This window comes from Drosophila sulfurigaster, chromosome X (assembly GCF_023558435.1).
Source record: "Drosophila sulfurigaster albostrigata strain 15112-1811.04 chromosome X, ASM2355843v2, whole genome shotgun sequence".
In the NCBI taxonomy this organism is placed as follows: domain Eukaryota; kingdom Metazoa; phylum Arthropoda; class Insecta; order Diptera; family Drosophilidae; genus Drosophila; species Drosophila sulfurigaster.
Genome location: NC_084885.1, coordinates 6,145,487 through 6,166,384, shown reverse-complemented (window position 1 = coordinate 6,166,384; position 20,898 = coordinate 6,145,487). Strand labels below are relative to the sequence as shown.

The 20,898-nt window shown below is 41.6% G+C and overlaps 3 protein-coding genes across 3 annotated transcripts; 2 read left to right on the top strand and 1 right to left on the bottom strand.

Annotated features, from left to right (window-relative positions):
• The first annotated feature begins 91 nt into the window (after positions 1-91).
• On the top strand, positions 92-1,303 carry LOC133847253 (enoyl-CoA delta isomerase 3, peroxisomal). Its single transcript, XM_062282158.1, has one exon. It carries the CDS (start codon positions 120-122, stop codon positions 939-941), a length of 822 nt encoding a protein of 273 aa, XP_062138142.1. The 5' UTR covers positions 92-119; the 3' UTR covers positions 942-1,303.
• A 249-nt stretch (positions 1,304-1,552) lies between these two features.
• Positions 1,553-6,844, top strand: LOC133847708 (leucine-rich PPR motif-containing protein, mitochondrial). The gene is made up of 2 exons (XM_062282897.1): positions 1,553-3,969; positions 5,474-6,844. Exons 1-2 carry the CDS (start codon positions 1,677-1,679, stop codon positions 6,385-6,387), a joined length of 3,207 nt encoding a protein of 1,068 aa, XP_062138881.1. The 5' UTR covers positions 1,553-1,676; the 3' UTR covers positions 6,388-6,844.
• A 5,876-nt stretch (positions 6,845-12,720) lies between these two features.
• On the bottom strand, positions 12,721-14,162 carry LOC133848544 (uncharacterized). Its single transcript, XM_062284164.1, has 3 exons — positions 13,916-14,162; positions 13,582-13,848; positions 12,721-13,475 (listed from the first exon to the last, which is right to left on the bottom strand). Exons 1-3 carry the CDS (start codon positions 13,985-13,987, stop codon positions 13,380-13,382), a joined length of 435 nt encoding a protein of 144 aa, XP_062140148.1. The 5' UTR covers positions 13,988-14,162; the 3' UTR covers positions 12,721-13,379.
• Between the last annotated feature and the right edge of the window lie 6,736 nt (positions 14,163-20,898).

Genomic DNA, 20,898 nt, shown 5'->3' with positions numbered 1-20,898 from the left:
TCTTGTCTTGCTGCTTGTCATACACCCTGCATACACACACACACACACACACTTACAAGCTGCAGGCATCGACAATTAAATGGAATGCTGGTCGCCTCAGTCTGCTTTACAACGTCACAATGAGCGGAGCTGCGGCCGTTGTCAATTTGAAGACATTCAAGGAGCTCTTAATTACGCGCCGTGGCGCTCTCTTAATTATCCAATTCAATCGCCCTCAGCTGCAGAATGCACTGCGTCGTCGCACCATCTACGAACTGTTGCGTGCCCTGGACTTGGCCAATACCGATTCGCAGATCAGTGTCGTTGTGCTCACAGGCGACGATGTCGCCTTCACAGCGGGCAATGACTTGAGCGATCTTTTAGCGATGCAGCGGAAGAGCGGCGACGAAGCGTTGGACGTGCATTTCAAAGCGAGCAACTTTGTGATGACATCGCTGGTGAAGAAGATGCTGCTCAATCGCAAGGTGCTCATCTCTCTCGTCCGGGGCAATTGCATTGGCCTGGGCGTCATCATTGCGATGCTCTGCGATATCGTCTATGCCACGGACTCGGCTCGCTTCTGGACACCATTCTCGCAGCTGGGCCTGTGTGCGGAGGGCGGCGCCAGCTGGATGTTGCCACAGATTTTGGGACGCAGCAAAGCCTCTGAAATGCTGCTCTTTGGCGAGCACCTCGACGCACAGGCTGCACTGCAGCATGGCATGATTGCCGGCCTGGTGTCGAATGTTGAGCAGTTCTGGCAGCGTATGGAACAACATGCCAAGCTGCCATCCGTCTCATTGATGGCCACGAAGCGGCTGCTTTTGCAGCCCTGGCGTCAGCAGCTGCTGGATACTCTGAATGTGGAGGGCGCCGAGCTAGAGAAGCTGCGAGCTGGGCCTACTTATCGCTCGCAGATCTTGGCCTTTGCCAGGCGCAAGAAGATAAGCAGCAAACTGTAAGATGTCATTAGGTTCTAAGGTTCGTTCCGATCCCAGATATGCAGGCAATAAATCTATTGTAAGATAACTACATATAACTAATTACTTTCACATCCTTTTGGACTCTTTTTTATAGCTTAACCATCTGTTGATTCTTTGATATTATGTTTACTATGGTTATAAAGCAAATACTTAAACCCAAATTATGTTGTTTTGAACTGGATTTGAGCTGGACAAACATTTCTTTTTGTGATAAGACTTGACTTCAGGGGGTCGTATTATCTCTTAATCACAAGTAGTTTATTATTATGACAATGCTCCAATCTTATGCAAAAACTGATAAATTTTCAAATAACAAAGAAATCAAATTTATATTACAACTTTCGTTTGGGTTTTTTGCACTAAATTTAAATTTTAGATAAATTGTTACCAATTTTTAATTTATTTTCGTAATATAATATTTAACTAATTTCCATTATGAATGGGCAATCTAATTAGCAATTTACCTGGGGTACTTTTTTGTACTCCCATGAATTTTCAAATATGAATAATCGTTGCTCAAAACAAAGTTATCGGCACGCCGCCACCGCCACCAACAGCTGTGCAGAGCGATAGTTGCGTGCGCTAAATCTATCGACTCGCTATCGTCACTTGTTTTTACCGGCGCGCGTGTTGTGATCTTTCCGTTGTGGCAACTGTTTTGTGTTGCCTGCTTGTTTTGGACACAATCCTCTGGAGGAATCGCTGCCCCTGGCCATGGCCATGTTACGCAGCCAACTCTGGCAGCAGTTGCGCCGCTCAATGCGGCTGCCAATGCAAACAACTCGAATATTTGGCTGCCCACGTTATGCAATGCCAAACAACAGCAGGACAACAGCAGCTGCCCAGTGGAGCAACTATTCCACAGCAACTGCAACAACAGGAGTCACTAAGAAGCGCACAGGCAAAGCAACTGCCACACAACAAGTGAGCGTCGAGAGCTTGTGGACACAGTTGGAAACGTACTACAATCAACACAGCGTCTGTCGTCTGGAGCATGTCGATCGTTTGCTACAGCAGCTGGAGAAGCAGTCCTTTGATCAATCACCACCACTCACGGCCAATCAGCTGCACTTTCTCCTTGGCGTCTGTGTGCCCGAGTTGCTGCCGGTGCCGAGTAACAAAGAGCGTTCGCAGCTCTTTCGACGCATCTGGACACAGTTGCTCAGGGTAACGCAACCATCGATATCGCACTATCACACACAGCTGCAGATGCTGCGTCAGAACCAGCTGCCGCTGCCCGATCATCGTGCGCTGCTCGTCGAGATTGCCACCTACAATGGGCCACCAGATGCGGAACTTTATGCAGCCTTGTTGGACGTAGCCGGTGCCAGCGGGAATATGCGACAAGCCACCGAACTGCTGGCGGAGCAGCGTGGCCACAACTTTCCACTGACCGAGCGCAACTTTCATGCGCTGCTCCTGGGTCATGGACGCAGTGGGAATCTCGCCGGCGTTGCCGAGGTGCTGAACAGCATGCTCGCCGCCAACATACCGCCCAGCTACAGCACTCAGGCCACGTGCTTTGTGGCCTACGTGGAGAACGGACAACTGGAGAAGGCGCGTGAGCTGCTCAAGCAGCACCCGGAACAGTTCAACGCCCCGCAGCTGCTGCAGATGCTGCGCGCCCTGGTGCTGAGCCAGCACTGGGATGCCCCGCTGATGCAGCAGCTCATTGTGCAGCTGCCGCGTGACATTGTCGAGGATGCGGATGTGCCGCCGGCCATTGGCAGCCTGTGCATACAGCTGCTGCATCGCGGCCAGGCGGAGCAGATGATACAGCTGGTGGGCGCATTGCCGACGCCGCAATACAACGAGAACCAGAGCATCGATGGCTATGCGACGTTGCTGTTGCACGAACTGTTTTACGCCCGCACGCCGCTGCCACAGATGCTGAAATTCGCAACCGAGCTGCGACAGCGTGGACAGAATACACGCGCCTTGGAGGTGCTCACCGAATTGGCGCTGCGTCGCCAGCCATCGCTGGCGCTCGACTGCCTGGAGGCGTTGAGTGCGGCGGGCGAGACGCTGCGACCGCATTACTTCTGGCCGCTGGTGTTGCAGCAGCAGCGAAGCGAGGGCGAGTCGGGCGTGTTGCGTGTGCTCGCCGAGATGCAGCGACTCCGCGTCGAGTGCGACGAAGTCACGCTGCGCGATTACGTGTTGCCTCGTCTGTGGCAGACGTTGCAACAGCCACGCCAGGCGCTGCAACAGCTCGACGAGGTCGGTGTGCGTGCCTCGCAGACGCTGTCGCATGTGCTCAACCAGCTGCTGTTGCAGCACCAATTGACGCAGGCGCTGGAGCTGCTGCAGCTGTATCCCACGCGACTGCAGCTGGCGCCGCTTTTGACGCCGCTCGCCTCGTTGGCGGTGCATGCTCGTGCCACCAAGCGGTATGCTGCCTTTGCGCAGCTGACGCAGGCGCTGCAACAGCGCTCGTTGCAGCGGCAGGAGGATTTCGTTGGTGCGCTGCTGCTGCAGATGTGTGGACCACAAACGCGCTTGCGTCAGGAGCCGGACTCCTTGTTGCGCTTCCTGCACGAGATGCAGCGACTGCAACTTAAGGTGTCGCCGGCGGCAGCCGAGTCGCTGCTCCATGTGGCAGCGGGAAGTGCGCAACCGGATACCCGGGAATCGATTGTCAAGGTGCTGCAGAAGATGCGACAGTCGGAGCTGGTGTTGCCACCGGATGTGAGCGTCAGCAGCGGCGGCGGCGGCAGCGGCAGCTTCATCAAGCATCCGCGTGACATGTCGCTGGATGAGTTGGAGTGCCATCTCATCGAGCTGGAGGCCAAGCAGCTCAACACACGCGGCGTGCTGCGTCGGCTGCTGCAGCTCTCGGTTCGTGATGGACGCCTGGAGCGTGCCCTCGAGTTGCTGGCCAAGTGCGAAGCGCTGCGTGTTCAGATCAGTCCTGGCATGCTGGCGGCGATTCTTGATCTACACATCAAGCTCAAGGATGTGACGCGTGCTCAGCAGACGTTGCTACGATTGCAGAAAACTTATCCAGGTGAGAGCAGAGTGATCACGCTTAACGGCCTTTAATTTCACTTAACTGCCACACTGTGTTTAGTATATGAATTCATCTACGGGCATGTATTGCTTAAAAAAAAGTCTAGAAATTGCATTGAGGGCAGTTCCAGGGCATCGTATTTTGTGTTTCGCTTAACGGCCTTTAATTTCACTTAACTGCCACACTGTGTTTAGTATATGAATTCATTTAGCGGCATGTATTGCTTAAAAAAGCCTAGAAATTGCATTGAGGTGAGTTATATTGCATCCTATTTTCTGTCCCGCTTAACGGCCTTTAATTTAACTTAACTGCCACACTGTGTTTAGTATATGAATTCATCAAGCGGCATGTATGCTTAAAAAAAACCCTAGAAATTACGTTGAGGTGCGTTCTATGGCAACAAATTTTGTGTCCCGCTTAACGGCCTTTAATTTCACTTAACTGCCACACTGTGTTTAGTATATGAATTCATCTAGCGGCATGTAGGCTTAAAAAAACCCTAGAAATTACGCTGAGGTGAGTTCTATGGCAACAAATTTTGTGTTCCACTTAACGGCCTTTAATTACACTTAAGTGCTACACTGTGTTTAGTATATGAATTCATTTATCTGCATATGTGGCTAAGAAAAGAAATTAGAAATTGCACTGATAAAATTCAGTTGTATCACTTTATGTCTATGTTAAATATCCTCATTTTTCGGTTCCAATTAGTGCAGTTAAACAAGATAGCAAGTGTATTGAAATGCATTTATCTTATGTGCTATTGATTAAAGGTCATCGTGCATAAGGTAGCTAAAAAATATAATATATAGAATACAAAAATAATGTTGTTAAACTTACCGTCTTCCCGCTTGCATATTTCATTTTGCTGCTCCAATTAATGTTTTTAAGCAATGAGACAAATTCGCAGTATTTGCAATATTTAATCTTATTTAAAGTTCGATGTAACGTATTTTGTTTGTTTTTTTGCAATTTAATTTCATATTTAATTTTTTGGTATTCATTAAATTTTAACTGGATGGATTGATATAAAAATTGCAATATCAATAAAATATTTCCTATCTAAAAAAATAATGTTTAAATTCGACATACATAATTGAGAGTAGATATTGAAATGGATTTCAATTTGTTATTTAACTATTATTTAAATAATATAAATTGAATATTTCAATATAAATGTAGAATTTAATTTGTTATTTAACTATTTAATCTTTATTATAATGGTTCAACTTGCAAGAAGCTTTCAATTTAACACTTTTAATTTTTCAATTTGTTTTTGTATTCAAAATTATATGCTTCTTTTGATAAAACATTGAAAATCTAATTAATGATTACTTAAGCTAGGATATTTTGAGCTTAATTTCTTAAGTTTAATGCAACTTTATCACGTCTTTCACATCTTTCAACACACAAACTCTATCCAATTGCTATGCAACATTATCTTAAGCTAAAGTTGAACTTATTGTAATCAATTGTTCAATACAATTTTTTTCTTCTCTAGGTTTCCAGATCGATGAGCACAAGCTGATTGACTATGCGTCACTCTTGGTGCACAACTCCCAGTTGGATGAGGCAAAGCAGCTGCTGCGTGAGCGTGCAGCACAGCATAAAGTGAACGGCGGCGACTATGTGATCAAGAACGTGTGGCAGCTGCTCAACAACGTTGCCCAGCAGGCGATGAAGGAGCCGGTGCCCGATTCCGGCCACAGTCTGACCTTCGAAACGTTTGAATTCCTGCGTAAACTTGGCTACTGTCAGACGCACAATGCGTTGCTCGGTCCCGTGTTGCGTGAGTGGCTGCTGCGAGGCGATTTGGATGCCGCAATCGCCGAGTTCCAACGGCTGGCCACACGCTACAAGCACACACCGCTGCAATTCGAGCTGCTCTCGCTGCTGGTCAAGCTGAGCAATGGCCACGATGAGGAGCTGGCACGCTTCCCGGGCACAACCAAGGAATCGGCGCAACAGCATTTGGCCAATGTGACGGCGACGGTGACGCGAGTCCATGGCAGTGTGAATATGAATAGCGCCTTGTTGCTGGCACTCGCTGAATCCGGCACGGAGACGCAGCTGCGTCGACTGATCATCAATCCAGAGTTTCGACTGAATCACGAACAGCTGCTGAAGAACTGCGAGCATTTGGGTCAAGAGGGCGCCGTCCAGACGCTACTGCGTTTGGCCCGCGGAGTTCGCGGCTTGCAGCGTGCCATCGACGAGCAGCGCATCTATGACATGCTGCTCACACAATTTGCCAAGACCAACAACTATGAGGGTGCCCTCGATCTGTACGATCGCCTGCAGGCGGACGATGAACTGAAGGTGTCGCAGGACTTTGTCCGCAATCTTGTGCAACTGCTGCAGGTGAACAACGTCGAGATACCCAGCTCGATAGCGTTGCGTGCTCAGATCAGATAGTTAGGCATTTCTAGATAGTTTTCTCTCAGTCGCTGTTGTTATCATTATTATTATTAAATATACAAATTTTGTATACCCCAAAGTTGAGTGTTTCTCTTCTCTTTTTTTGTATATGTTCTACTTATTTGTTTGTTCTGTCTGTATTCAGCACGCCAATCAAGTTTATTTTCGAATTTGAATCGTGAGTATATGCGCGCATGTTTTTTCATTCTAGTTTCAATTCCGAAAATATTTAATTATGTGCTCCCCCCACATTGCGGTATTATTTTGCAATTCCAAGTGTTCAATTCTCTTGCGCTTTTCGTTCAATTAATAAACAAAGCTAGTGAGTAAGCAATTCCATGTACAAGAAACGAGTATTCACAACATTTTAAATTTGCTTATCAGAAGCAGAGCGCATTTCCTAGTCCAGACTTCTCTTGTTTATGCTTCCTGTTTTTATACCCGTTACTCATAGGGTAGAAGGGTATTATATTATTATATATATATTATATTATTATATTATATTAATAGTAACAGCCAGAAGGAAGCATCTTCGACCCTATGAAGTATATATGTTCTTGATCAGCGTCAACAGTCGATACCGCTATGTCCGTCTGTACCTCTGTCTGTCCGTCCGTCCGTCCGTCCATAGAAATATCTAAATCTCAGAGAATATAAGAGATAGAGCTATAATTTTTGACAGCACTTGTAATGTTTCATGCAGATCAACTTTGTTTCAAATTTGCCACGCCCATTTCTTTCCCCATACATACAATAATAACTATTATGGTATATTTTGTACTCTATGGTATATTTTGTACTAATATATTTTCAACTCCATGGTATGATTTAAATGTTGTACTGTACCAATATACCTAAAATAGCCTTTAGTATACATATATTAATTGTTTTTCTCTAGTATATATAAATGAATACCGCCCTAAACTTCACTGTATCTTTCCTACTTGTTAAAATGTGGTACTAGATCGATATACTAAATATAATCTTCGGTATATTTGAGTATTTTTCGGTATATATGTCGAATATGATTTTATTCAAAATGAGTAGCGGGTATTTCACAGTCGAGCACACTCGGCTGTAGTTTTCTTACTTGCCCTTTCTTACTTGGGACTTGGACCATCTGCGCCATTGGGAAGAGACAAACAGTGGCCCATAAAAGGGTGAGGGTAGAGAGTATGAGAGGAAGACAAATATTAATTGCAAGTAATTAATGCAATTAATTATCCACTTCAAATTAGCTGATTGAGCGTTGGGCAAAGCGAGCTGCGACAATCAAACGACGCAACGGCATCCAGAGAGATTAAATGCCGAAGCCCAAAAATAATAATAACAACGACAACGAGACAACAGAAACAACAATAACAAACGACATAATGATGTCCCCCCAAAAAGGGAAAACGCAAACAGGACGAAAGGGGAAGGGGAAGGGGAGAGAAAGCGAAAGAGAAAGAGAGAGGGAGTAAAGCTCAAACAGGAAGCGAATCATTTTCGTTCATTGGCAAGCGCATCCTGCGTAAGTCCGGCATCGGTTTTGCGAGGGTTGAGTTGATCCCATTGGACAGCGCATTGTTTGTGGCCAGCACTCGAAGCGCATTCAGTTTGAAATGCTCCATTTGACTTGGCCAAAAAGACCGCAAGGGGAGCACAAACAACAACAACAACAACAACGACAAGTCGTTCAACAATAGCGGAACAGGACGAAACATGAATGGATATGCGAAGATATCGAGATGGACAGCGGGTCAGCGTTTGATTAAATGTGCGCTTGATTTGAAAATGATTTCATTAATTAAACGCTTCCACCTTTTTGGGGGCTTTGCTTTTTCGGCTGTTTTCTGTGGCCTTCCTTCCTCTTTTGCTTAAATATTTTTGACATTTAATTATAAAATGTGGCAGCAGCGTTCATTCGCATTTTACGCAATTCGCTTTGAGTTTTACGCCAGAGGCGCCACAGTACTGCACACAAATTGTTGCATGCATTTATCCAATTTGGGTGCCCTGCAAAACAGTGGCGACAACGCGGCGTATACGCAACTTTTGACAGCTGGAGACTATTTAGTATATACTTTAGTATATTGTATATGTATACACTTGGACTCCACAGCGTATACGCAACGTACGACAACTTGAAACCGTTTAGTATATTTTGTGGTATATATAGTATAGTATATTTTGTGGTATTCACTTATTGCATTTGCTGCAGTATTTTTGCTTAATATAACTTGAAATTATTGAACGCAAGTTTCTTTTCTTATAGTTATTGTTAAAAATAATATAGAAAATGTAATGCAAAATTATTAAAATTCTTTAAAATTGCAGGGTATATGCAGGGTATCGGTTAGTCGTATTGCCTTCTTATTCGACTTACTTATTCAACTTTTTCAGTTGCATTGAGCCCCATGCACTTTGATTGCAATCGCTGACAATCGGACCAGCTCTTAATTGAACATCGCCGTAGGCTATTACCGACTGACCCTTTTTTTTTCATCCAGAGCTCTTTCTCTCGCCCCTCCCCACCCCCTTTCGTGCTGCACCCCTCTGTAGTCCGCTGAGTATTCAACACATTTTAAATGGGGGTATCGCAGTATCGAGACCAATGCCACAGAACGAATGGAAATCTGTTAAGTTCCCACAACTTATTTATAACTATTGAGTCAGGACATTTTAAAGTTATTTTTTCTTTTAAATTCTTCGCAGTATTTACAATATAAAGTAAATTATTGCATGATGTATTTACTCTGATTTTGATTAGTTTAATAATAGTTTAAATTACGCGCAGTCAACGCAAACGTTAAACCAACAATATTAATTAATACCCTGATTAGTTTGCTGCTTTTTTTCGCCTCAAAGCAATTTATATAGTATGATGAAACAAGCAGAAATATAAATAAACTGAAAGCGGTGAAAGACGATAGCAACGAGTGCGTTTTAAATTATTTTACATGATTACGAATTGAAATTCATACTGACTGAATCGTATTTATTTATGCTTTATGCATGTCCATTACACTGTTTGTATTGAATTACAGATGTACTTGGATACGCAGAATTTGGGTGGCAACCAAAAGGCATACAGAATTTGCAAATGCCTTTAATTGAAATGAAACTGTTATTGCTTTTTTCGCAATCCAATTGCAGTCGAGCTTTGCTTTGCTATTGGTCAATGTCGAATGTATTTTTGTTAAATAAATTTGTAATATAATCCACTTTCTATTCAATAAAATGAAATACAGTTATCCTACGCTCATTTAATAACATCAAATATAACATAATTGTTGAACATAAATTACCGTTTGTTATACAAGTTAATGTAAAGTGAGCAGCAAAAAGAATTTACTGGTAATCAGTTGCTCCACGAGGATATAGTTGTGATTGTTGTTAGAGACTTCAAGTCTTCAATGGCCAAGATAGAAAATAAAATACCAGGCGAACATAAATCAGCAGCAAGCAGAAATGCAGCAAGTCACCGTCTTAAAGAGTGTGGCGCCATCTATCGTTTGTTCTGGCAATGGTGATTTAAATCGTCTTAAAGTATGCTATAAACTTTTAATAATTTTTATACCAGTTTAAAGTTTACAATTTGTAAACAACCGACAACCGTTCAAATTTTATAAATTTAATTGAAAATTATAATTTAATGGAACAAGTTTTCTGATACCGAACAAACGATAGATGGCGCTACCGATTGTAAGAATGTCTGTCTAACATTTATTCCCTTGTAGAACACAATTAACTGTTGCTTTCCTACGTTTAAACACATAACATTTTTAATTTACGCAGCCTGAATTCGGACAGTATTTTTAGAAAATAAAATACCAGGCGAACATAAATCAGCAGCAAGCAGAAATGCAGCAAGACACCGTCTTAAAGAGTGTGGCGCCATCTATCGTTTGTTCTGGCAATGGTGATTTAAGTCGTCTTAAGGTATGCTATAAACTTTTAATAATTTTTATACCAGTTTAAAGTTTACAATTTGTAAACAACCGACAACCGTTCAAATTTTATAAATTTAATTGAAAACTATAATTTAATGGAACAAGTTTTCTGATACCGAACAAACGATAGATGGCGCTACCGATTGTAAGAATGTCTGTCTAACATTTATTCCCTTGTAGAACACAATTAACTGTTGCTTTCCAACGTTTAAACACATAACATTTTTAATTTACGCAGCCTGAATTCGGAGAGTATTTTTAGAAAATAAAATACCAGGCGAACATAAATCAGCAGCAAGCAGAAATGCAGCAAGTCACCATTTTAAAGAGTGTGGCGCCATCTATCGTTTGTTCTGGCAATGGTGATTTAAGTCGTCTTAAAGTATGCTATAAACTTTTAATAATTTTTATACCAGTTTAAAGTTTACAATTTGTAAACAACCGACAACCGTTCAAATTTTATAAATTTAATTGAAAACTATAATTTAATGGAACAAGTTTTCTGATACCAAACAAACGATAGATGGCGCTAGCGATTGTAAGAATGTCTGTCTAACATTTATTCCTTTGCTTAAACACATAACATTTTTAATTTATGCAGCCTAAATTCGAAGAGCATTCTTCCAGTTCGCATGGGACAAGCTTCACTGTAACTTGTGGCAATGTTTCAGCACTGTAATGAAAATGGAAAACATTCGCATTGCTATGAATGGAAATGATGCCATTCGATCGCATCAATTTAGATGTTTTGCTGTGATTTACATGACTGCTTCTCACTTACGATCGCAAAATATCTCCCACTCTCTCTAACACTCTACACTCTGTCTCGCTCTCTCTCTGAGTGCGTTTCCCTCGCACTATAGAAGCACTCATTACGCCATAAATAGTCGTGGGCACGCATCCATTTTTGGGGCTTGTGGCAAAGCCAAAGCCAAAGTGCCAACTGGGCTAATTAATTTGCCCACTGCGTGACTGGCATGACCAAAGTGTTGCCTTCAGCTTCGACTGGGTGCAGCTGTAGCTGTGTGTGGCATGAATAGGCTTGCTTTGGGTTCGGGTTCGAATAATAGTTGGCTGAGGGTCGCTTTATGCGCTTGGTTATGTGTGCTGCTCATATTGCCAGAAAAACTGCACTCCGGCTATTGGCAGCGCGTTTGACTAATGATTAAATGCGCGTTCCGGTCACTTCCCGCTATGTGGCATGCCACCAATGGCCCAATGGCATACCCTTGCCACAGTCGGTTTTTTGAAGCCTTCCTCCTTTCAGATTGATCAATTGGCGCTGCAATTGCGCGTGTTTGTTGTGCGAGTGTGTGTGTGTGGGTGTGTGTGTATGGGTCTAGTGTGTGCTGCGGTTCAAGGACTTGCCCCTTGCCTTCGCTCTGGCAGCTTCAACTTTATTTAACTAGAAAGAGACGGCGAAAGGCAACGGGTCACGAGCTTGTGCTTTAAACAGACTGAAGGAGGTGTTTGTATGTGTGTGTGTGTGTGTGTGTGTGTGTTGGGGTGTTTGCGGGGGGGTTTACACATAAATTGCACTAAGATATGGCGCAGTTCATTAGCTTAATAAATACATATATACTATAGAGTAGACTCGCTGCTTAGCCTGGATTTGCCTATTTCAAAGGGCAGACAAAGCAGCAAAGCAACAAAGCAACAACAACGACAAAGAGTCGTAACAATAACATAAATAAACAAGCTTAAAATCAACGTTGGCGGCAAGCCCGAAAAACTTCATCAACTCTGCCAACAACGACAACTTTAGTTGTTGCTCAAGGTGCTCGAGGCAGGGGAGAAGACGATGCTGTTGAGGGAAAGGGAAAGGGGAAGGGGACGAAAAAGCGTGATAAGGCCTTGTCTATGGCAAGTGCAAATTTTCAAGTTAACAAAGCTACAACTGTCGTTGCCATGTGTCCCACTGTCCACTACTTAAAAGGACGACAACGTTGCCATAGTGCTAAGAGGGGTTGATGTTGTCACTGCTAGAAAGAGACGGTCAGAAAGAGAGAGAGAGAGCGAAAGAGAGAGTATGTGGGGTTGGCTAACGTAATGCTATAAGCTTCAGGCTCCACAAGGGAGTTAGTTTTCTTTGTAGTTTGAGCTTAGCCGTTTCACAAACATATGCAAAGTAGCTTCGCCTAAATGTTGGCTCTCTGCGTTCGCTCTCGCTCTCGCTCTCGCTCTCTCTCTCTCTCTCTCTCTCTCTCACTGTCTCTAACTATTGCCAGTATTGATAACGCTTGAAGCGTTGCTCTATGTTTAATCCGCAGTATTTTGAACAAAGCTTAAAGAATGCAACAGCTTTAATGAACTTTGACGTAGATTCCAGTCGGATCTCCAGTTGGAAAAGCTGAAAACAATAACTCATTACCAAAAAAAACCCAATATATAACTTAATTAAAAATGATATAATTATTAAATTTACATAACTACATAGATAATTACATTTGTGCACATATGTATGTATTAATGCGCTTTGCGCTTAAAAAAGCTCTGTTTACGTTCTCGATCTCTCCACACCACTTCAACAGCTCTCTCTCTCTCTCTCTGGTTGTGAGCTTAGCTTAAAGTTAACGGCATCACGTGCGAATGAACCAAAGTCACTTAAGTTGTTGATGCGTCGCTTCTCACTCTCTTCCTTTCTCGCTCGTTCGCATTACTTAACACCTCGACACAATATCTATTGTGATATAGTAATAATGATAATAACAATAGAACGATCCGTTGCTGCTGCTGCTGTTGCTTTGTCTGCTGCTTGCGTAGATAGCGATAACCCGCATTTGTTGACCGAATTCTTTGTGCTTCGCTTCTTTCTCTTCGGTATAGATATATCTTCGTTCCGTTTCGTTCCGTTCCGATAAGTTGCAAACAATAACAACACATCGAGCATCGAATGGTGTTTTGTCACTTTTTGGCTTAACTAGCAAAAGACTCAGACTTTATTCCGACTAATACACATACTATACATGTAAACACATTCACACTCAACAGCATACACTCACTCAATTTGTAACTAGCTTAGGACAAGAGTTTATATTAATATTTTAGCGCTCCTTAGACCGTTTGAGTGGAAACATCACGTTGACGACTGCGTCGATAACTGCCAAACGCCTCCAGGGCGTTGATGCTGAATATCGTCAGGCCAAAGAACTGGCATAAAGAGAAACAGAAACCAAACAAGAGGCAAGGTCAAGTCGAAGTTGAAGTTAAAGATGAAGATGAAGTTAAAGAGAAAGAGAGCAAGAAAAGTACTCACCGCTGCCGCTGTGTATGAGCCAATGTCGAGTGAGAGCACCAAACCGGAGGCAATAAAGTGACTGAGAGCGAGGGTTGCGTGCACGCCGAGTGAGCAGCGCGTCGAGTTGAGTTGCCAGCCCTGGCCGAGGCGCAGGTAACGTGAGACAAACAGCGCCAGCGTCGTCACAAAGCCAATCACCGCAACGATCATATAGAAGCAGCCACGAAAATTACTCAGCCTCACCGAGCTGCAGGCAATGCACAGGAATCCAATGAAGGCGCACAGCTTTACGGATTCGGGAATGAGTGAATTTATTTGGACAGTCGTTGTCTCTCTTTCGCTCTTCACTTACCAGGCAGGTGATCTTACACAGGCCTTCAATGCTGCGCAAATACTTGCGATCGAAGTCATGATTAACCGACATTTCGTTGCCGTCAACAACACACTTCAATAGCAACAAACAATCACAGAAAAAAACAAAACAAAACAATCGGTCACAACAAACAAATACGCAACAGAGCAGACACTCGAAAAAAATTATTACATTGCGCGCACGAGAACCAAACACGAACTGCCTTTGGCGACGGCAAAACGACTAAAAGCTGAAAAAGCTTAGAACTCTGTCGAAACCCGAGAATGAGAGAGAGAGAGAGAGAGAGAGAGAGAGAGAGCGAACGCAAGAGCGTAAGCAAATGCACATGTGAGCACGAGTGGCCAGAATAGTTGAGTAAGCATAATACTCAATGAACATAACATATGCAAACTGGTTGAGCAACCTTCGCACAAAGAGAGCGCCGTTCTCTGTGATTGTTGTTGTTTTTGCTCTCTGTACTGGTTTTCGGCGTCTGCTTTATTTCTGTTTACGGCTATCACTTGCTGATAAACTGACTCTGAGCAAAAAAACTCGAACTCGAATTGGAGACCACAACTTATCAGTTGCTGATCTGATTCTCTTCGCTCAATTTCGCCTACTCTGAGCGGCCTTCATTGGACACAGGCAGCGTATACAGCAAATTATTACTTAAGTGTACCTACAAAACACATACAATGTTAATTGTGGTTGTGTGTTTGAGTGCCCGCTCTTGAGTGAGTCATTTGCAGGTGGAGAAATGCAATTCGCAATTTTGTGAATCATTGCGCACATATAAACAAACACGATAGAATCAAAATGGACGTCGCCATGATGAATACTCTGCTGAAAAAATGGAATTTATTTAAATTCTATGATCGACCATAAATTAGTCAGCAACTGAAATTGAAGGTAGTCGCCTGGTAGATACACTGTAAGTTGACTTGTTGTGTAGAAATGTAGATAAGCTTAACAAAAGTTAGTGTGCTGTAGCAGCTCAATTGGGCCACATACACAGGCGCATATTTATTTTAATTAATTCAAATTTACTGAGTGTTTCTTTGTGGGTGCGAGTGAGTGAGGTGCTTGCGTGCGAAGCGACACGAAATGCCTGACGAAGGTGAGAGCAGTTCAGCTATTGGGCCAAGGTCATTGCCTGCCACTTGTCTCCGAAATTGTGACGGAAGTGTTTGGCGTAATCAACACAGTGAAAGGGAGAGAAAGAGTGCTGGGACTGGGATGAAGAGTGGAGAGTGGAGAGATCGAGCAGCTGGTTGATAGGGTCAGCAAATCTTTTTAGGCCACGCCCAGTTTTGTCAGCTGCAACGGAAATGGGCATAGATCGTTCGTTTGTTCGTTTGTTCGTTTCAATCGCTTTGCTCAAGAACAAGCAGGAAATGACAAATCCAGCAAATGCAAATGCAACAACTGCTCAAGTGTTCTTAGACATGCACTCAGATAAAAAACCGTACAATCTCGTCCCGAATGTGACCGATGACGATGCTGATGTTATTACTGATACTGATGCTGATGCTGATGCATCATCAGCCGCAATTCGCTGAGATCTCAATTGTGCAGTGACTTGATTCAATGAATCCGGCTAAAGATTTTCAAGGTTATTCAAAATTACGCAGGCATGCAAAAAATAAAAACAAACTTTAGGTAATCATACTTGTTAATAACATACTAAATATAAAACAAATCAGCCTTAGGATGTTATATCAGATTTTATTAAAGTTATTAATTTTAACTTGAATGTATTTTATTATATTTATTTTTAATCTTTCCATTGAATTTGATTCGATTTTTTTTATTAAAACTATTTATATTTCACTATTTCATACATTCTTTTTATTTTTTTCTCCTCTACTATATTCTCCTACTTTCATTATACATATATATTATTATTTTTATAAATTATTTTGATTTTTAAATATTTTTATTAAATTACACTCGCTTGACTATGCAGTACAGGGTATTTAAAAGTATACTACTTTCGTTGGCTTTCACGAATTGGTATGTATATTTATCACAATTTAGATAAGAAAGCGTATAATATATTTTCCATATTATATTCAAGCATTGTCAATTTCAACTTTCGTTTTTCAATTGCTCAGAGAAATTGTAAATAATTCTCTCTGCATTTTGTGTTTTGTATATCTTTATCGTATTTCACTCACTATACCCGCTACCCATAGGGTAGAAGGGTATTATAACTTTGTGCCGGCAGGAAATGTATGTAACAGGTAGTACGGGGCATCTCCGACCCTTTAAAGTATATATATTCTTGATCAGCGTCAACAGCCGAGACGATATAGCCATGTCCGTCTGTCCGTCCGTCCGTATGAACACCTAGATCTCAGAGACTATAAGAGATAGAGCTATAATTTTTTTTTTCGACAGCATTGGTTATGTTTGCACGCAGATCAAATTTTTTTTTTTTTCAAATTTTTGCCACGCCCACTTCCGCCCCGCAAATCAAAAGAAAATTGAATAACAAGCGTAATTGTAAAGCTAGAATTGCGAATTTTGGTATATACAATAATAACTATAGTATTTATTATTCCTGAAAATTTGGTTGCGATCAGATAAAAATTGAATGTGGTACTATATCGATATACCAAATATACCATTTGGTATATTTTTAGTATTTTTAGTATATTTGGTATATTTTAACAAAATATATTTTTAGTATTTTTGTAGTATGTTTTGAGAACAATACCGCAAAATATATTGCTTTTATTCAAAATGGGGGTATCTCACAGTCGAGCACACTCGGCTTTCTTACTTGTTTTTTTTTTTGTTATGGACTTTTTGTTTCCTGTGGCTGCAACACAATGTGCATATCAAATTTGCGATTATCTGTTTTATTTGTCAATAAATATTCATTGGAACTCATCAATAGAACCAAGAAGTGTTTAACTGCAATTTGTTAATGGCTTTTCAGTTCATTTAATTGCAGTTTAGCTAATACAATAAACTTCTTATGAATTATCACGAACTGTGAATACCCCATACTATATATAGTTCATTTTATGATTTATGTGGGTTGAATATTCAACGATATTTCAGCTGATTAATGCATCTACAATATGTTTACGATATTTCCGCTAATTGTCGCTGACTTTATCACAAAGTGAACCGACTCGATTATTTACTTTATAAGTAGTATATATTATATGTGTGCCTATCTCTTCACTGTGTGCGTGTGTGTGCGTGTGTGTGTGTGATGGGGGCGCATAAAAACAGTTCGATTTGAGTTTCCAAGCAATTTGACCCACATTAAAATGGCAATTTGAGTGTGTGTGCAAGTGTTCTTCTGCTGCTGTGCTCTGTGCTCTGTGTTGTGTTGTGTTAGCTGTTGGCCATTGTGGTTTGCTCATGTGCTGTTTGTTTTGGCCCGTTGAGCTGAGTGCACTTCACAAATCCGCTTTGGCCCATGTGTGAAATGTGTGAAATGGCTGACTGGCATTTTGTGCTGTGCAACTTGGCATCATGCATCGTACCACAATGTCATCGTGCAACCACTAAAAAAAGCCAACAACTTGTAAGCGTTAGAACCAAAGCAAGTGACACCCAGACACACAAAAAAAAAAAATACTACATACATATATAGAAAAAAGAAAAAAGCAGAAAAACGAAATGAACACAAAATTAGCTATGCAACAAGCGTGGTCTTTATCACTTTCTCTTTTGTTCCCTCTTTCTCTACCACTTTCTCTACTCATTCGCTTCTCATTCGCTGTTGGTCTTTCTCCTGCAGCTGGCTTCGCTCGGTTTTCATTTTGCAATTCACTAAAATATAATTTTTATGATTTATGCACATGGTTGAGCATTCATCTATGTAACTCCCAACAGGCGTCGACACACACACGCACGCACACACACGCACACACACACACACACACACGCACACACACACACGCACTCACTGGCAAATGCCAATTTCTTTTGCGCTATTTTACTTTATCGCCTGCCAGACTGCTGTCAGCTGCGTCGTATACGCAATGCACGCAACGCAATCCAGAAAACACACACACACGAAACACACACACACACATACACACACATAGAGAGCGAGGCACGCACTTAGAGTGCACGGTGTGCGTATTGGTTACCATCTAATTAGAAATGCAGTTACCGTAATTGGCAGCTGCAGTGGCAGCACTTTTTACCGTTAACCCCGGTTCAAATGCCAACAACAACAACAACAACAACACAAATTTTCAACGAGTCCTCGACATAGAAAATTCATGAAAATATGTCACGCAGCAGGTGTTGTGTAAATATTAGTGGAAAATCATAAACATAATTCATAATTTGCTCAGCATTTAATTATAGTAAAACAAGTTGCTGATGAAACCTGCAAACATATGGAAAATATTTACTTTGTGTGTGTAAATATTGTAGAAGATTATTAATCAGAATTCTTTGAAATGCCAAGCTATCAGAAATTATCTATTAAAGTTTTTGAAGACATTTTTTTTACAGTTTAAATATTTATTGCATTGAATTGTTTAGTTAATTTAAGTTTCTTTAAGCAAAATTAAAAAAAAAAACAAGTAAGAAAGTTACAGTCGAGAGTGCTCGACGGTGAGATACCCGCTACCCATTTTTAATAAGGGCAAAACATTGCGGTATTATTTTCAAAATATACCAAAAATACTAAAAAAAAAAATACTAAAAATATAACAAATGGTTTGGTATATCGATATAGTACACCATTCAAAATATACCATAGACGGCACAATATACCAAATTGTCGGCCAAAGCAACTCAGACCCCTAGTAAGTAGGCGTTTTCGCCCATACAAAAGTATTTCTTTAATAACTTCCACAAATTTTATCTGATCGCAATTTTCAGGAATCATAACTACTATAGTAATTATAGTATATACCAAAATTCGCAACTCTAGATTTAAAATTGCGCGTGTTATTCGATTTTTTTGATTTGCGGGGGCGGAAGTGGGCGTGGCAAAAATTTGAAACAAACTTGATCTGCGTGCAAACATAATAAATGCTGTCGAAAAAAAAAAATTATAGCTCTATCTCTTATAGTCTCTAAGATCTAGGTGTTCATACGGACGGACGGACATGGCTAGATCGTCTCGGCTGTTGATGCTTATCAAGAATATATATACTTTATGGGGTCGGAGATGCCTCCTTCTACCTGTTACATACATTTCCTTGCGGCACAAAGTTATAATACCCTTCTACCCTATGCGTAGCGGGTATAACAAGTTTATGCTATTTCTAATATTGTAGGTGCTGCAAAGCAAATGAACAAATAAATTATTTAGATTATTCTGAAACTCGAACTAAGTTAAACAGATTGAAGTGATGATGCTTGCATATGATTTAAGTATGAAAATCAACAAATGTGATAGCCTGTCTTAAATAACATATTATCGTAAATAAATTGCAGTAAAAACAACATGATTTTATTTGCAAAAAGATTGAAGCTATCTTAGACTTATTAAAGAAATTGTTCTTCCACTCAACTCTCACTTGCAATTATAAATAGTTACTTCAAATATTATTTGCTTGCAACAATTTTCAGTCTTCTCCATTTACCAGCAGCAATTTATTGACAATTTTAAATGAAAACATAGAAAACGAAAGATATATTTGTAAATTCATGCTAGCTAGCTAAATGTTTGCTTAGCTTAAAGCAAATCGAGCAGCAGCAAAGTCATCAAATGTTATCACATTTTTCTACGATTCTTTTTATTTCAAATAATGCAGATGGGAAAAAACTGTTCGTTGAGGATTTTTTTGCTCTAATTGAGACATTTGCTTCATGCTTAATTATAATATTTTTAATTGCGCCGCTCCTTTGCGTTTGAACCCTTTTTTTCTTCGCCAGTTCAAGACTGTTTCAATTCAACTCGAGTAGGAAAGATTTCAATGTGTAGTACAGTGAAGACTCTGACGGAGAAAGCGTGCGCCATATGCCAAATACAACGCACTTTAGCGCAATTCCAATGCAAATTTGTTGTTTTTCCGGGGGGCTTTTGACAGCAGCCAGACTTGGTTGCCGCTGCAAGTGACAGGTCCAAGCTGAATCGTTGTCGAGAGCTTGTCATAATTCCAACGACCTTAGCGCATCTGGCAACTGTGTCTGACACTGAATCTAAATCTGAATCTCGCACTGAATCTGAATCTGAGACTGAGGCTGAGTCGGAGTCGGAGTCGGAGATACAACAAACGTCTGCTGGATTGAGCGAGTGTCCTTTCGCTTGCTTTAGTGTCCGGCAAAAAGGAAAAGAAAAAGCGAGCTTGAAGCAAACATTTATGCGCCTTATAAATGATTATCGTGCGCACTCAAGTGCCATCATCATCAATCAAATGCGAGTGCAACAGGACTGTCTATGTGTGTGTGTGTGTGTGAGTGTGTGTGTTTATCTTTGTATCTTCGTGTCGCTTTTGTATCTTTGCCATCTCTTGTGTAGCTTGTATCCGCTTTTGGGTCCAAAGTGCGAAACGAGTGCAGTTTTGCAAGCGGAAACGGAGAGGAAACGAGTCTCCGTCTACGTCTCCGTCTCTCGCTCTCTCTCTCTCTCTCTCACTTCTCGGATTTTGGCCTGCGGGTAATTTATGCTAATGAATTGCCGTCAGCTTTGCTTCGATTCCGATTACATTTGCTCAGTGCTGCTGCTGCTGTTGCGCCATCAATCAATCAATCAATTTCACCGCTGTCTCAAGTGCTTCAGCGGGCAGCTCATTAAAGGCACAATGCCTGTAATTCTCCCTCTCTCTGCCTCTCCCTCCCTTGCACTCGCCGCGAATTTGCTTTTGGCGATATGATATCTGTCAGCAGCAGCAGCAGCAGCAGCGGCAGTAGCAAGAAAAAACGAGAAAAATAATCATAAGAGCGAATGAAACGAAATAAATACGTTGAATTTCAAACAAGTTTAATTGGCGTCTGTTGACGATAGCCACGCCCCCCGCTTCTTACATCGCCCCCCCCCCCCCGCCCCTTGCAGA

Coding starts and splice junctions, on each gene's coding strand:
- LOC133847253 (XM_062282158.1), top strand. CDS start 120: ATGAGCGGAGCTGCGGCCGTTGTCAATTTGAAGACATTCAAGGAGCTC.
- LOC133847708 (XM_062282897.1), top strand. CDS start 1,677: ATGGCCATGTTACGCAGCCAACTCTGGCAGCAGTTGCGCCGCTCAATG. Junction 3,970..5,473: donor ATTGCAGAAAACTTATCCAG/GTGAGAGCAGAG, acceptor TTTCTTCTCTAG/GTTTCCAGATCGATGAGCAC.
- LOC133848544 (XM_062284164.1), bottom strand. CDS start 13,987: ATGTCGGTTAATCATGACTTCGATCGCAAGTATTTGCGCAGCATTGAA. Junction 13,849..13,915: donor TGTGTAAGATCACCTGCCTG/GTAAGTGAAGAG, acceptor GAATCCGTAAAG/CTGTGCGCCTTCATTGGATT. Junction 13,476..13,581: donor GCTCATACACAGCGGCAGCG/GTGAGTACTTTT, acceptor TCTTTATGCCAG/TTCTTTGGCCTGACGATATT.